General features: G+C 44.9%; 1 protein-coding gene across 1 annotated transcript; it reads left to right on the top strand.

Moving 5' to 3' along the window:
- Positions 1-4404: 4404 nt before the first annotated feature.
- On the top strand, positions 4405-16008 carry UTP11 (UTP11 small subunit processome component). Its single transcript, XM_010352686.1, has 8 exons — positions 4405-4559; positions 8290-8351; positions 9906-10008; positions 10715-10828; positions 11301-11394; positions 11495-11625; positions 14913-15023; positions 15745-16008. The coding sequence occupies exons 1-8, from the start codon at positions 4497-4499 to the stop codon at positions 15826-15828; spliced, it is 762 nt and encodes a 253-aa protein (XP_010350988.1). The 5' UTR covers positions 4405-4496; the 3' UTR covers positions 15829-16008.
- The last annotated feature ends 961 nt before the right edge of the window (positions 16009-16969 follow it).

Genomic DNA, 16969 nt, shown 5'->3' on the forward strand with positions numbered 1-16969 from the left:
CCCAGCTAATTTATTTTAATTTAAATTTTTTGTAGAGGCAGGGGTCTTATTAAGTTGCCCAGGCTGGTCTTGAACTCCTGAGCTCAAGCGATCCTCTTGCCTCAGCCCCACAAAGTGCTGGGATTACAGGCATGAGCCACTACTCCTGGCCTAAATATATTTTTTCATCCTCATTTTAAAGATGAGAAAATGGAGGCACAGAGAGATTAAGCAACCTGAAAAGGGTGACACAGTTAATAATGGCAAAGCTAGGATATAAATCCCGCTGGTTGGCTGGGCATGGTGGCTCTTGCCTGTAATCCCAGCACTTTGGGAGGCGAAGGCAGGAGGATTGCTTGAGCCCAACAGTTTAAGACCAGATCTGGGCCAGGCATGATGGCTCAAACCTGTAATTCCAGGATTTTGGGAGGCCAAGGTAGGCGGATCACGAGGTCAGGAGATCGAGACTATCCTGGCTAACACGGTGAAACCCCGGCTCTCCTAAAAATACAAAAAATTAGCCAGGCGTGGTAGCGGGCGCCTGTAGTCCCAGCTATTCGGGAGGCTGAGGCAGGAGGATGGCGTGAACCCAGGAGGCGGAGCTTGCAGTGAACCACTGCACTCCAGCCTGGGTGACAGAGTGAGACTCTGTCTGGAAAAAAAAAAAAAAAAAAAAAAAAAAAGACCAGATCTGGCAACATAGTGAGACCCCCATCTCTATTAAAAAAAACTCAAATCGACTGGGCGCGGTGGCTCACGCCTGTAATCCCAGCACTTTGGGAGGCTGAGGCAGGCGGATCACTAAGTCAAGAGTTTGAGACCAGCCTGGCCAACGTGGTGAAACCCCGCCTCTACTAAGAATACAAAATTAGCTGATCGTGGTGGTGGGTGCCTGTAATCCCAGCTACTTGGGAGGCTGAAGCAGGAGAATCGCTTGAACCAAGGAGGAGGAGGTTACAGTGAGCCAAGATCGCGCCACTGCACTGCAGCCTGGGCGACAGAGCAAGACTCTGTCTCGGAAAAAAATAAAAATAAATCAAATCTAGACAGTCAGAAGTCATAGCGCCCTATGCCAAAAATGAGCTTCACCATTAGGCTCTAGTATCTGTAGTCATTCAATCTCTGTAAACCTCAGTCTTCTCACTGTGAAAAGTCTGCCTCACAGCATTGTTGTAAGGATTGGATGAGAGCACACAATAGGTTGTCAGTATGTGGGGACAGTCCCCCTTTTCATGGTCAAATGTTAAGATTCAGCTACTTGGACTTGGAGTCTGGGGGCCAGAGAAAGTTAGCTCTCTGCTTGGGCCACCTGGGCTAGGGAAACTGGCCTAGGGGCAAGCTTCCCACAGTGACGCTGTGTCTCCCTGTCTCAATTTCCACTCCCCAGTAGGCTCACATTTCCCTGCTCACTCTATTTTCGTTGGCCCAAGAGGACGTGCCCCAGGGAAGTCCAGGGATCACCCACATGGACTCCCTGTTCCTGTTCCCTATCTGTTCTTCCCCCTCCCTGGGAAACAGGTGTGTCTGAACTGGGGCTGGAAGCAGAGCCTGAGAGCTGGATGACTGGCCTTGGGTGAGTAGGATCCTGTTGTCTCTCACTCACCCTAGAGGTCCCCACACATTCTTCTTTATCTCATGCTTAGGGCACCCCTGCTGTTTTTTCACTCTGCAAGGGTTTTCAAAAGGAGGCCCTGGGTGGCTACTGACAGGCCTCTCATGGTTTCCTCTGGGTGCTGAATCACTCTCTGATGCCTGTAACCACAGGCCCTCCTTCCCCCTAGTGAGAACACAGCCTTTCTTCTCTGGGTGTATTGCTCACTCTTACTTACTGGCTGCCTAGAGCCCTTGAAGGCCTCAAGGCTTTGTAGATAACCTCTTCCAAATTGTATTTTTAGTGGAAACGGGGTTTCACCATATTTGCCAGGCTGGTCTCGAACTCCTGACCTCAAGTGATCTGCCCGCCTCAGCCTCCCAATATGCTGTGATTACAACCATGAGCCACTGTGCCTGGCCGCCTAGAAACTTTCCTTGTGACCCCAAGCTGGACATTGAATTTGTGGGTGGAGAGGGTGAAATAAGTAAGTGACTTTCACAGAGCTTGGGAAGTGGGAAGGGCAGAGCAAGAATTAATGTAGTTAAATGTTGACTGTGTGAAGGGCACCATGCCATGTGGTAGTCATTACCTCCTTCTGTCCTCACAAAAAACAGATGAGGTGATTATCATCATCATCATCATCATCATCACCATTTGACAGAGGAAGACAAGCTCAGAGAGTTTGACATCATGGCCTCAGATCACAAGACAATAGGTGATAGATACAAAGCCAGGGCTGACACCAGGGTCCCCCTGTCTAATGTACAGAGCTAGCTTCTCTTGGGTATACTGGTCACCCAGTGCCTTCTTCAGGGGAAGAGGCAGGAGTGGCTGGGGCTGCCACCTAGTCACCCTGCCTGATAGCTCGTCTTCTTAATGGAAATGAGGCTGGAAAGGTGAGCATGGGCAGATTATAAAGGGCCTTGTCTTCCAATGATAAGTGATACATGAGATGGAATTTTGTTAATGCAGGAGGCCCTAAATGGGCAAGGCTCAAACCCATACTTTCAGCTCTTTCATGCCCACTGGTCGACTGGACTGGCATTTCTGGGGACTAAAGAGAGGATTTCCCTAGAGCTCCTGAGCTAGAGTTACCCCTGTCATGAGAAATGGGTGCAATTATACACCCTGTTTCATGTGGTGGAAAAGAAACCAAATGCCTCTGGAATGCTCTACTGTGCCCAATCCTCTCCCTAAACTTAGAAGCAGGTTTAGTAATAATAAAAATAACAATAGTAACTCCATTTTATTGTGAACTTGCCAGGGAATAAAAACAGCATTAAGCACTTTAAACGTATTTCCTTTCATCATCAAAACAGTCCTGTGGGTATAGTATTATTATTACCTCAGTTTTACAGATGGGGAGATGGAGGCTTAGTGAATCGAACTTTACCTTGACTGGGGTGGCATCAGAACACACTTCATGGGTCATTACCTTGTACTGCCTCTGATTCTTGTATCGTCAACTAGCCATTCCCTTGGGGATGTGAGGGACTCGGAACTTTATAGCTATTGTCATTGGGTGATTCCCTTCTATGCTCTTTATAGATATGACTCCTCAGTTCAACTGTGAGCTCTTGACAGCAATATGAGGCAAGAAGTGCATGTTATTATTATCCTCATTTTATGCTTGAGAAAAATGATGCTCACTAAAGTCAAGAAACCTGCCAAAAATCACACAACCTGTAAGTGAGTGGCAGAGCCAGGTATGGTTTTAAGGTCTCTTGTCTCTCTATAGAATGTTTTTTCCTGTACACTGTTGTAGAGGAGCAAAAAATGGACAGGTCAGATGAATGACGTTTATATAATGTCCTGAGTCGCAGAAAAGAATAGTGGCATGGGGCCTCTGGGGGATGGCGGCAACACAAATTATGGGAAGGTGAGGGGAGGAAATGTTGTCCTGTTATGGAGATAAAATTTCTCAGGAAGTAATAGTTGTCAGCCCTCTTCTTGACACAGATACCTCACTAAAAATGTAGATTTCCTTTGTAGGTGTAAATTTATTTCTACAAAAGGAAGGACAGCTTTTCAGAGCAACTCCCGTGTCTGCAGTTTCTCAGCATAACCAGCTGAAAGAAATAAGCCAGAGACATATATATTTTGGGGTGGCATATTCTGGCCTCCCACAGTCATATTTTGGAGTGGCGTGTCCTGAGCCCCAACACTGTTTTTTTTTTTGTTGTTGTTTTTTGCCCAGGCTGGAGTGAATGGCGCAATCTCCGCTCACTGCAACCTCTGCCTCCCAGGTTCAAGTGATTCTCCTGCCTCAGCCTCCCGAGTAGCTGGGATTACAGGTGCACGCCACCACGCCCAGCTAATTTTTGTATTTTTTTTTTTAAGTAGTGACAGGGTTTCATCATGTTGGTCAGGCTGGTCTCGAACTCTTGACCTCGTGACCCGCCTGCCTCGGCCTCCCAAAGTGCTGGGATTACAGGCGTGAGCCACCGCCCCCGGCCAGCCCCAACACAGGTAAATCCGAAAACCGCTTTAAACTGCTCTAGCTTTAAACATACCGCCTAAATACAGCAACCCGTGCCTGAGCCGTAAGTGACTGCACATGCGCACACTCCGAGCCCAGTTCAGACGGAGGGCAGTGCCAGCCACGTGTTCCCAGGTGCCCACGCGGACCGAGCGCGAAGGTGAGATATGGGTAGCGTGGAGAGGCGCTAGCGAATAAGAACTGGTTCTTGGAGAGTCACGAGACTAGATCTAGGAAACTACACTTCCCAGAAGCAGCCTGCGGTGACTTCTGTGTTGGATGACGTACGTCCGGAAAACCGGCTCCGGATAGGTTGCTTAGAGGAAGTGGGCGGTTCTAAACCACCGGCGGCTAGGCCTGTTTCCGGTAGGAATTAGTGGATTCGGCGGCAGAGGCAGTGCGGATCCGGCGTTGTCCAGTGAGGTTTTCCAAGGCTGCACAGAGATGGCGGCGGCTTTTCGGAAGGCGGCTAAGTCCCGGCAGCGGGAACACCGAGAGCGAAGCCAGGTAGGACCACACAGGCCCCACGAGTGCTGGCCCTTGTCGCCATGTGTTACTCTCTCCCCAACCCTGTCGCCACTGTGGGATCCGGGTCCAAACTGTATACAAATGCACGCAAATGTATGCTAATGACGCTGGTGTGTCTGGGGCGGAGCTTCGTGGGAACGAGTGGAGGGGATTTGTTGTTTCCGTTGTAGGAAGAGCAGGGTTGCTCCCCTTTCCTTGGGGATATAAAACCTACTCTGGAAGATTTCAGTGTGGTGATTGAGTAAGATAATGTCTGTCAAGTGCCTGGCCTTTTCTGAGGAGTTGAGGTCAGAGCTCATATAGGCAAAACTGCCGGGCTGAAATTGGATCCCATGTCTAATGCTTAGCTCCGCCTGCTGCATATAGGGGTCCTGACCGAAGAGACTGTCCTTACTAATGTGTTATCATCATCACACTGGGCTTGTGGTTCATGAAGATCTGCCACATGTGCTTTTTGTTTATGTCTTAGCCCTTAATGTTGGCCTTTTCCATTCCCATTATACAGATGAGGAAACTGAGGTCCAGAGTGGTGACTTGTCCAGTTACAAACACCAGATTCAGGCAGAGTAAACAGTTCTAGGATTTCTATGGTGGGTGTGTCTGTGTAGGGAGGTTGAGTAGAAATAAGCTTATATGCAGAATCAATTGAAACACCGTCAGGAATCCCGTGCTTAATATCTGATTCAGAAAGGCCCTTAGCATACGTGTGTGCTCCATCTTAATTTTACAGATGAGGAAGAGAGGGGAAAGACTTGTGCAGCTGACTGATGGGATAGAACTAAGGCCTCTTAACTACAGTTCAGTCTTCCTGCTTAATAGCGTATATCAAACTTTTTTTTTTTTTTGAGATGGGGTCTCGCTCTGTTTCCCAGGTTGAAGTACAGTGCTACAATCTCGCCTCACTACAACCTCCGCCTCCCGGGTTCAAGCGATTGTCCTGCCTCAGCCTCTCGAGTAGCTGGGACTGCAGGTGCACACTACTATGCCCTGCTAATTTTTGTGTTTTTAGTAGAGATGGGATTTTGTCAGGTTGTCCAGGCTAGTCTCGAACACCTGACCTCAGGTGATCCACACGCCTTGGCCTCCCAAAGTGCTGAGATTACAGGCATGAGCCCCTGCACCTGGCCAAAACTATCACCTTTTGAGCACTTACTATATGCTAGGCACAGCCCTGCATTTTACAAATGAGGAATCTGGTGCTTAAAGATTAAGATTGAAGAGTATATCCAAAGTCACAGTTGTAAGTAGTGGAACTGGATTAGCAGAGAAAACAGAGGGCTTTCAAAGCTGGCTGTGGACATGGCATGGCCATGGCTGAGTAGGAACGGAAGGCCTATGTGGAAGAGGTGAGAAAAAGGCCATCCTGAAAATGTGGGTAAACCATTGACACAAACGTTCCATATTTGAGTCGTTTGGACTTCATCCTGTAGATGCTTCAGTAGGGCAGTGGGGGAGCTACTGAAGGTATTTTATATGGAAGGTGTATGTGTTATTATGTAAACTGTTTCAGATACAATACCAGGTTTCCTTCTGTAATGCGGGTGTACATTCAGGTGGACATGAGAGATTTTAGGAGTTCTGCCTCACCTCATGTTGTTGCTCTTTTGACCCTTTAGCTTGCTTTCTCTACTCTGTCAACCTCCCTTTGTCTGCTGTAATCAAAGTTAAAATTATTGGGGGAGGTTTGGTGTTATTTTACTTATTTTTTTGAGATAGTGTCTCCCTCTGTTGCCAAGGCTGGAGTGCAGTGGGGCAATCATGACTCACTTCAGGCTCGACCCACTCAAGCCATTCTTTTGTCTCAGCTTCCTGAGTAGCAGGGACCACAGACGTGTACTGTGACACCCCGCTAATTTTATTTTGTTTTTTTAATTTGTGGAGATGAGGTCTCACTGTGTTGCCCAGGCTGGTCTCGAACTCCTGGGCTCAAGTGATCTGCTCATCTCAGCCTCCCAAAGTGCTGGGATTGCACGTGTGAGCTTGGCCTTAAATAGCTATGTATTGCATCACTTGAAGGATAAAAGATCAGAAAGATGACTGTTAAAAATCCTACCCAAATTAGGCTGGGCGCAGTGGCTCACGCCTGTAACTCCAGCACTTTGGAAGGCCAAGGTGGGTGGATCACAAGGTCAGGAGATGGAGACTATCCTGACCAACATGGCGAAACCCTGTCTCTACTAAAATACAAAAATTAGTGGGGCATGGTGGTACACACCTGTATTCCCAGCTACTCGGGAGGCTGAGGCAGGAGAATTGCTTGAAGCCAGGAGGCGGAGGTTGCAGTAAGCCAAGATCGCACCATTGGACTCCAGCCTGGCGACAGCAAGACTCTGTCTCAAAAAAAAATCCTACCCAAATTATTATTATACAAGTTTTTTTTGTTTGTTTTTTGGAGACGGAGTCTCGCCCTGTTGCTCAGGCTGGAGTGCAGTGATGCGATCTTGGCCCACTGCAACCTCCGCCTCCCGTGTTCAAGCAATTCTCCCGCCTCAGCCTCCCGAATAGCTGGGATTATAGGCACTCGCCATCATGCCAGGCTAATTGTTGTATTTTTGTGGAGACGGAGTTTCACCAGGTTAGCCAGGCTTGTCTTGAACTCCTGACCTCAGGTGCCCCACTCACCTTGGCCTCCCAAAGTGCTGGGATTACAGCATGAGCCACTGCACCCAGCCTATTATACAAGTTTGCAACACTAGAGAAGTGTGTGCATTTCCCAAAATGTTAACATTATTCACAACAGAAGAGGACTCAGTCTACTGTGATGGCCCTAGGGAGAATGGGTTCTAGTTTTGGCTGTGCTGCTTATTAGTTCTGTGTTCTTGGGCATATCATTCTCTAAATCTCATTCTCTTTATGGAAAACTGGGGTAGCAATAGTGCCTGTTTCACCTTCTTTACAAGGTTGTTGTGGGGATTAGATGATATTGTGTAACGAGCATAGCACATTGCAAGACCCTGACATATACTAAGTGCTCAACAAATGGTAGTATGTAGAAAGATCATACCAAGATTTAATCCTTATACCTTCCGTGCTCTCCAAGTCTACATCAGAGAAAGTACTTTCTGTCATACTTTTTTCTCATACCTAGTACCACAAGTATAATAATAGTAAACTCATGCTGTACAGCTGCTATGTGTCAAGCCATGTGCAGGCATTACCACTTACACGAGCTCCTTGAATCCTCAGGATAACACGGAGAAGCAGGTACTATTTTCATGTTACAGTCAGGAAATAGCCGTTCAGAGAAGTTAAGTGACATGCCCAAGGTCACAGATTATTCAGAGGTAAAACTTGGATTTGAACCCACATCTCCAGACTCTAAATTTAGCTCCCTTACCACAGTTGCCTCCCTGTTACTATGTTTTTCCCTTTGTAGTATTTTATAAACCCTTGGATTAAGTTGGTAGTAATTTTAGTACAACTGGCAACTGCTTGCTTAGTGCCGAGTCATTGTTGCCTCTCTCTGTCCTTAATAGGCCAAGAAACCTACTACAGCAGTGCTTGTGACCCGTCTGGTGCTGGCAGGGTCCCTCTCATCCTTGGGCAGAGCCCAGTTGTGGGGAGGGGAGGGGACAGGGTCATGGGTTAGCTCCAAGGACTGGATTTACTGAGTGCTTCAGAGACTCCTGTGCCTGTTAGGTGTCATGTTGATTTGGATATGTGTTCGTGGAGGAAACTAAGCAATGTTGTTTTTTCTTTTGTCTTCTAGCCTGGCTTTCGAAAACATCTGGGCTTGCTGGAGAAAAAGAAAGATTACAAACTTCGTGCAGAGTGAGTTCAGTCTTTCTGGTAGAGGCACTGCCAAGAAGCTTACAACCTCCTTGCACTGCAGCTGAATTGCCTGACTGTCCAACGGGATAATTTCCTGCCATTGATAGAATGGCTAAAGCTCTGGCAGCCTGTCAGATAATTTTTTCTGTGACCCTAAATTTCTCTTTTTGTTTAGGCAGATCATTATTTATTTAACTGTAGTTGCATTGTGAATTATTTGTATTATGTTGTTCCAGATCATTTTCTCATAGTGGCTTTGATTTGGCTCTGCCTTGGTGTTTGAGCCCAAAGCCGAATCTTTTTTCTCTTTGTTTTCTTGAAGTGCAAGATATAATCTGAAATTCCATTTGTTGAGTCTCTTACATACCATGTGTGTGGTGTGGAATGAAGAGATGTGAAAGATGGATTCATGAGACCAAGCGTGGGTGATAATGAACTCTGAAAGCATTTTATAAAACAATTATCCCCATTCTTCTTCTCTATTAGCACTTTATTTGCAAAATACTTCTTAATTATTTGTTAGCCCTACATATCAGCTGAGGTCCCTCTTTTTTTTTTTTTGAGATGGAGTCTTGCTCTGTCGCCCAGGCTGGAGTGCAGTGGCTGGATCTCAGTTCACTGCAAGCTCTGCCTCCCGGGTTCCCGCCATTCTCCTGCCTCAGCCTCCCGAGTAGCTGGGGCTACAGGCGCCTGCCACCACACCCGGCTAATTTTTTGTAGTTTTAGTAGAGACGGGGTTTCACTGTGTTAGCCAGGATGGTTTCGATCTCCTGACCTTGTGATCCACCTGCCTCGGCCTCTCAAAGTGCTGGGATTATAGGCTTGAGCCACCGCGCCCGGCCAGCTGAGGTCCTTCTTATGCCCCTGGTCTAGATGGTGGTGATGGATTAAATGAGTTTCTGTAGTTCCCAGAGATTTTAAGCCCAATGATAATTAAGTGTTGTTATTGGGCCAGGCGGTGTTCTAGGATATTTTACCATTTTTACACTGATTCGTCCCTCTCAGCAACGTTCTGGGATAGGTTACTATTATCGTATTCATTTTACAAGTGAAATTGGGATGCAGGATGGTTTGATAACTTATCTAAGGTTACTTAGCCAGAAGTTGTCAAGTCCAGATTTGAACGCATGCTGTCTGGCTGCAGAGTCCATGATTCTAGTCATTGTGCTATACTGTACTGTGTAGTTTCTGAGTTATATGTGGTCATCTGGTGCCCAAGCTTGCACCATATCCTGTCTAAGGACTTTTAATTTGTACTTTGTTTGGTGTTTCCCTGTAATGATATAAATGGCACTGAAACATATGTGGGCTGGGGACAGTTAATTTCAGGTTCCACTGGAGTAGGAACTGTTGATTAGATTGTGGACCCTGCGAAGCGTGAGCTCAGCTCAGTGACAGTGGAGTGTCCATCAGATCCAGTCACTGCTTTGGCTTTTTTGAGTTTCGCTCTGTGTGGCCTTTTAGATGCTTGTAAAGTTTGCTTATTGTGGGTTTTGGTTTTTAAAAATTATCTTTTTGTTTTTTGCTATGAACCTCATTTAACCTGTCTTTTAGTGACTACCGTAAAAAACAGGAATACCTCAGAGCTCTCCGTAAGAAGGCTCTTGAAAAAAATCCAGATGAATTCTACTACAAAATGACTCGGGTTAAACTCCAGGTGGGTGCCCAGTGGCTTGGTTGGTATTTTGAGCTCCCCACATTGGAAAATAAGGACAGAGAGGAGATGGAGAGGAAGGATCCTTGGCCTTAATTTAACCCTTCTCTGGTTACTCCAGGTGCTCTTGGTCAGTGTCCAAGGCAAACCTTCTACTTGCAGAGGAGCATGCATTTCTGCCTTTGATTCTGGGTTATCTTATACCCGGAGCTGTTCTAGGATGGATGACTGGAGGTGCCACACTGAACGTGTGCCTCAGGGGCCTGTGTCTAGGATTGCTGTTAGCATACAGCATTTGGTTGTTGTTTTTTTGTTTTGTTTTGTTTTGAGATGGAGTCTCTGTCGCCCAAGCTGGAGTGCAGTGGTGCGATCTCGGCTCCCTGCAACCTCTGCCTCCTGGGTTCAAGTGATTCTCGTGTCTCAGCCTCCCAAGTAGCTGGAACTACAGGCACACACTACTGTGCCCAGCTAATTTTTTGTATTTTTAGTAGAGAAAGGGTTTCACCATGTGGGTCAGGCTGGTCTTGAACTCCTGACCTCAAGTGATCTGCCCATCTCTACCTCCCAAAGTGCTGGGATTACAGGTGTGAGTGACCACACTTGGCCTATGGTTGTCTTTGTTCTAGATTGATGGCACATGCACTGTGCCAACAACTTATTAATGATTTTTAATGTAATAGGGAATATATCTTTTAAATTTGGATTTTAGGATGGAGTACATATTATTAAGGAGACTAAGGAAGAAGTAACCCCAGAACAACTAAAGCTGATGAGAACTCAGGACGTCAAATATATAGAAATGAAGAGGGTTGCAGAAGCTAAGGTAATTCATTCTTTGTTCTGATTCGTTTTATTGGTTAAGAAAGGAAACTTAAATTTATCAATCTCAAGGTATTTGTTAATTTCTTCTGGCATTTACAATCTCACTTGATTGTAATAATGATTTAGAAGTATAGTTAGCATGGTAGAGTGGAAAGAGTTCAGGTTTGGAAATGAGACAGACCTAGGTTTGAGTTCTGGCACTGCCAATTACTAGCCTCATGACAATGGGCAAATTCAACTCCCTGAGGCTCTTCCCTTATTTCTGTCTCAGGGGACTGTTACAAGGATTAAGTGCATCTTGGGAAGTGCCCAGTGCCTGATATGTGTTGGGATCCTTTCCTTTAAAAGAATAAAGCAAGTTCTTTGCTGACTGGCAATAATGATGTGAAATGGTTTAAACTTTTGCAGTTTTTTTTTTTTTTTGGTACCCCAGAAGAATCTAATATAAAGTGAGACCATACTCTGTGTTCTAGAAAATTGAAAGACTAAAATCAGAGCTCCATCTGCTGGATTTCCAGGGGAAGCAACAGAACAAGCATGTGTTCTTTTTTGACACCAAAAAGGAAGGTATGAAATGTTTGAAGGTTTCTGGGACAGTCTACCATGCCAGTCTGTGTCGTTTGGTGTTAGAAACAGACAGTGCCTTAAGGATTGTCTTGAATTTTAGTTGAACAGTTTGACGTTGCAACTCACCTGCAAACAGCCCCGGAGCTAGTCGACAGAGTCTTTAATAGGCCCAGGATAGAGACCTTGCAGAAAGAAAAAGTGAAAGGAGTTACCAATCAGACTGGACTTAAGGTAATTTTATCTGTTGTTCTTCACGTGTGAGTTTAGGGGAATTAAGTGTTTTTTTTTTTTTTTTTTTTTTTTTTTTTTTTTTTTTTTTTTTTGCCACTGCATTTGAAAGAATTTTAAAAATTTATTTTACTTTATTTTTTAGTCAGTCTGACTGTCTCCCAGGCTGGAGTGCAGTGATGCGATCTTGGCTCACTGCAACTCCGCCTCCTGGGTTCAAGCAATTCTCATGCCTCAGCCTCCCCACTAACTGGGACTATAGGGGTACACCACCACACCCAGCTAATTTTTGTATTTTTCATAGAGATGGGGTTTCGCCATGTTGGCCAGGCTGGTCTTGAACTCCTGACCTCAGTTGATCTGCCTGCCTTGGCCTCCCGAAGTGTTGGGATTACAGGCGTGAGCCACTGTGCCTGGTCTCAAATAATTATTTATGGAAAACTCATGAGTTCCCTTATAAAAGTGGATTTGTAGGAGGATTTGATGATGGGATGGAAGTGGAGAAGGGCTCTCTGATTTCTATGATCAGAAGATGTGTGGTATAGTGGTCAGAAGCTTAGGTTCTGGCCTTTGACCTGAGTTTGAATCCCAATTCTGACCCTGCACTTTGTGAGAAAGGAATTACTGAAGATTAAAGGATTTGGAACTTTAATATTGAACCTTTAGCAGTGAATACGCACATCAAAAGGTCTTTGTCTATTTTTATTTTTTTTGAGACAGGGTCTCACTGTCACCCAGGCTGGAGTGCAATAGTGTGATTATGGCTCACTGCAGTCTCCACCTTCTGGGCTTAAGCGATTTTCCTGTCTCAGCCTCCTGGGTACACACACCAGGAGGTGTGTGCCACCATGCCTAGCTAATGTTTAATTTTTTTGTAGAAACGGGGTCTCGCTAAGTTGCCCAGGCTGGTCTTAAACTCCTGATCTCAAGTGTTTCCTCCTGCCTTGGCCTCCTGAAGTGTTGGGATTTCAGGCGTGAGCCACCATGCCTGCCCAAAAGGTCTTTCATATTGTGTATTGTAGCAAAAATTTTGTTTTGGCTTTTCCTTATGGTGCTTTCCGTCACTGTAACTAGGTTGTGCAGAAGACATGCTTTTCCTCAAAGCCTTCTGGAGTTGAACTCTTCTGACTGATTCATTAAAAAAAAATGCTGTCAATGTGTTTCAAGCAGACAGCTGTTCTGTTTTGATTTGAATCATTTACACTGCATCAGTTTTGCTTCCAATGTTTAATTTCACAGCAGTTTTCTCTAGCTCAGAGGCAGCTAAACTTGCTTTAGTAATATAAATACCCCTAATTAGTTTGACTATATTGGGTAATCCCATAAATCTGACAGTCTGTGCAATAAAGCGAAAACAAAAGCTGTCTGAAACCACTGCTGTGAGACTGTGCTAGAATCCGTGAATTGTTGAAGTCTGAGGCCCAGTAATATTTCCCTCTGTAGATAATACTTCCAGCCAAAGAGCTTGCTCACGAGTGTTCTTGTGATAACCGTGTTGTCAATTAGGTGTACTTTTTTTTTTTTGGAGACGGAGTCTCACTTTGACACCCAGGCTAGAGGGCAGTGGCACGATATCGGCTCACTGCAACCTCTGCCTCCTGGGTTCAAGCAGTTCTCCTGCCTCAGCCTCCTGAGTAGCTGAGATTACAGGCGTTCACCACCACTTGGCTAATTTTTTGTATATTTAGTAGAGACGGGGTTTCACCATTTTGGCCTGGCTGGTCTTGAACTCCTGACCTTGTGATCCACCCGCCTCAGCCTCCCAAAGTGCTGGGATTACAGGTGTGAGCCACCGCGCCCGGCAATTAGGTGTACTTTCAATTAGCCATGTCACTGACACTTTTCAAGAATTGTGGTAGTCCCTAGAGAGATTAGTATTCCAAATCCCCATGTAGAATAGTTCATCAGCATAGCTTTTGAGAAGTTAGGGAGGTTTAGATTTTTGCCATTTTTGTCTAGTAGTGTTGTTTCTTTCTATTTTGTTTACTGCAAAATTATTTTTATTAAGAGACTGCTGGTGGGTGGATTGCAAGGATATTTTGTCTGTAACTTGGAGTGGGTAGACAACCCATGAGTGAGCTTTAGGAGGTCTGTGAAAACCCCCCTTTCTCACTGGTATTTTGTGCAGATAGGTATGTGCTTGCACAACCTTTTACAAACGTGTATGTACATTTATCTCAAGAAAGATGACAGGCTGGGCGTGGTGGCTCATGCCTGTAGTCCCAGCACTTTGGGAGGCTAAGGTACGTCGATCGCTTGAGGTCAGGTGTTCGAGACTAGCCTGGCCAACATGGTGAAACCCTGTCTCTACTAAAAATACAAAAATTAGCCAGGCATGGTGGTGGGCGCCTGTAATCTCATCTACTAGGGAGGCTGAGGCAGGAGAATTGCTTGAACCCAGGAGGCAGAGGTTGTAGCGAGCCAAGATTGTGCCATTGCATTCCAGCCTGGGCGATAGAGCAAGACTCTGCCTCAAAAAAAAAAAAAAGAAGAAGAAGAAAGATCCCAAAGCTTTCATCAGTTTCTCTAAGGTTGATGATTTCCCAAAACCTAAGGACACCACTGATCTTTGAGGAGTCATTAGCAGTGAGAATTCTCTGGTCAGCTTCTGCTGAAAAAATTATTGTGCTTTCTGAGTGGTTAGATTTTCAGGCACCAGCACACTACCTGGAGACCTTCTGTTGCGGACTCTTCTGTTGCTCTCCATTCGCTTTGTGTAGGGTTTCCAACACTGATTCATTCCTGCTATCATCTCAGGTGACTGTGGCACTCACACAAAGGTTGAAGCAGCTTAGTGTAGTAGTGGAAAGATTCCTGGGATTTGTGAGAGGGGGACAGTCCTGACTTTGCTTCAGGTGAGCCATGTGTCCTTGGACCACTTACTTCTTCTCTGGGCCTCATTTTTCTGCATTTGTAAGTGACGGGTTTTGATAAGTTAGTCTATAGGGTTCCTTTTTTATTTTAATTAATTAATTTTTTTTTTTTGAGACAGAGTCTCGTTATGTTGCCTACGCTGGTCTTGAACTCCCGGGCTCAAGTGACCCTGCCTCCTCAGCCTCCCAAAGTGCTGGGATTACGGGTGTGAGCCACTACATCTGACCCAGGGTTCCTTTCAGCTGCAGAATGTGATGTTCCTAAAATGGGTAACTTTATTGTTACCATATTATGTTGATTCTGGCGAAAGGAGGGAGTTGATGAACTATGCAGTTGGCTTAAATGGATTAAGAAACAGTTTCTTACTCATTTTTGTCTTATTCATTGTTCACTGAGAATGTGTGTTTCTTCTCCAGCGAATAGCTAAAGAAAGGCAAAAGCAATATAACTGCCTGACACAGCGGATTGAACGAGAGAAGAAATTGTTCGTTATTGCTCAGAAAATTCAAACACGCAAAGATCTTATGGTGAGGAGAGAGAGCCTTAGGCCTTTTTCTTTTTTTCCTTTTCTTTCTTGTAAAGGTCTTAACTCAGGCTGGATTTCAGCTGTGTGTAAATCAACCCCAGTGAAAATGTCTGCTCCTCAGGGGCAGTGGTTTGAGCCAGTGTCTGTTACTCTGACAGTGTTGAAATGTGCCTTGATTAAGAAGGTAATAAGGGGGTTATTAGTCAGTGCTTTGGAACAGCAAAGGGTAGGATCGGGTAGCATATGAACTTTATAGCTTATGAGCAGCTCCCGTAACATTTAAACAGGTTAACAAAACAGTGCATGTCACTCATTGGTGTTTAAAAATAGACAACATTGTGTAGTTAAATAGCAGAGCTGAGGAATATAAGATGCCCCTTTCATATTCTTATCATTCCTCTAAATGTCAAATTCTTTAGCTTTGTAGATCATTTAGGTTAGCCTTTCTCAACTGGGGTTCCGTGAGAGAATTAAAATTATAATTTTAAATAAAACAAATACTTGAACACCTTTCTTTTCAATTTTCCCAGGACTGTACACAGCTAGTACTTTCTAGATGCCTAGGGGAGAAGTTAATTCATTGCCTACAGTGGATGCCTTGGGCAGTAGGGCTTTGTGTGTTCTCAACTTTGAAAAGGGCTCCTAATAGGTAGTCTATTAACCTTTCGATTTTACAAAACCACTTCCTTCTCTTTACTGATTACCTTTTTACTCTTTTGTAGGATAAAACTCAGAAAGTGAAGGTGAAGAAAGAAACGGTGAACTCCCCAGCTATTTATAAATTTCAGAGTCGTCGAAAACGTTGACATGTTATAGATAAGCCTCGTCATTCTGCATCAAAAATCTGTTGTCTTTTTCTAGTAACTTCAAATTCCATTAGTCCAAATGGCATGGTTTTCCGGTTTGTAACCATAACTAAATTGTCAGTCTGACATTTAATGTCTTTCTATGGACAACATTAAATCTCCCTCTCTTCTGTAATTGTTTTTGGTTTGTGAAATTAGTCTTATTTTTATATGCATAATTTTTTTTTTCCTTTGAGATGGGGTCTTTGTTGCCAGGCTGGAAGTGCAGTGTGTGATCATGGCTAACTGTAACTTTGAACTCCTGGGCTCAAGTGATCTTCCTGCCTCAGCCTCTTGAGTAGCTAGTACTACAGACGTGTGCCACCATGTCTGAGTAATGTTTAAATTATCTGCAGCGACCAGGTTTTGCCATGTTGGCCAGGCTGGTTTTGAACTCCTGGGCTCAAGCGATACTCCCAGCGGGCTGGGATTGCAGGGTTGAGCCACTATACCCAGCCCAGAATTTTTTTTTTTTTTTTTTTTTTGGAGACGGAGTCTTGCTCTGTCACCCAGGCTGGAGTACAGTGGCCGGATCTCAGCTCACTGCAAGCTCCGCCTCCCGGGTTTACGCCATTCTCCTGCCTCAGCCTCCGGAGTAGCTGGGATTACAGGTGCCCGCCACCTCGCCCGGCTAGTTTTTTGTATTTTTTAGTAGAGACAGGGTTTCACCATGTTAGCCAGGATGGTCTCGATCTCCTGACCTCGTGATCCGCCCATCTCGGCCTCCCAAAGTGCTGGGATTACAGGCTTGAGCCACCGCGCCCGGCCCAGAATTTTTTTTATTATAATTAACATAGGATCTCATTACAGCAGATTTGGAAAATAGATTAATTCATTCCTAATCCCAGTGCTTATTCAATAGTAACAAATATTTATTGCATACTTAACTGTGCTAGGAGCTAGAGCTGTGGAGGTGGACAATTACTGTGGGTAGTCTAGTTGATTTTCTCCATTTTGTAAAACGCATCACTTTTGGTCCATGTTTTTGTGTTTTGTAGTTAAAGTAAACAACTTGATGTCCTACTTTTTAATTAAATCATTAGCTCTTTCCCAGTTTGTTACATCACAAAAATTTTTTACAGTAATACATGCTAGAGTAAAC

This window comes from Rhinopithecus roxellana, chromosome 12, assembly GCF_007565055.1.
Source record: "Rhinopithecus roxellana isolate Shanxi Qingling chromosome 12, ASM756505v1, whole genome shotgun sequence".
Lineage (NCBI taxonomy): Eukaryota > Metazoa > Chordata > Mammalia > Primates > Cercopithecidae > Rhinopithecus > Rhinopithecus roxellana.

Bases quoted from the DNA above. Each gene is read 5' to 3' on its own strand.
- UTP11 (XM_010352686.1), top strand. From the start codon at position 4,497: ATGGCGGCGGCTTTTCGGAAGGCGGCTAAGTCCCGGCAGCGGGAACAC. The intron at 10,009-10,714 runs GTGGGTGCCCAG...TTTGGATTTTAG, and splicing joins TGACTCGGGTTAAACTCCAG to GATGGAGTACATATTATTAA. The intron at 11,395-11,494 runs GTATGAAATGTT...CTTGAATTTTAG, and splicing joins TTTTGACACCAAAAAGGAAG to TTGAACAGTTTGACGTTGCA.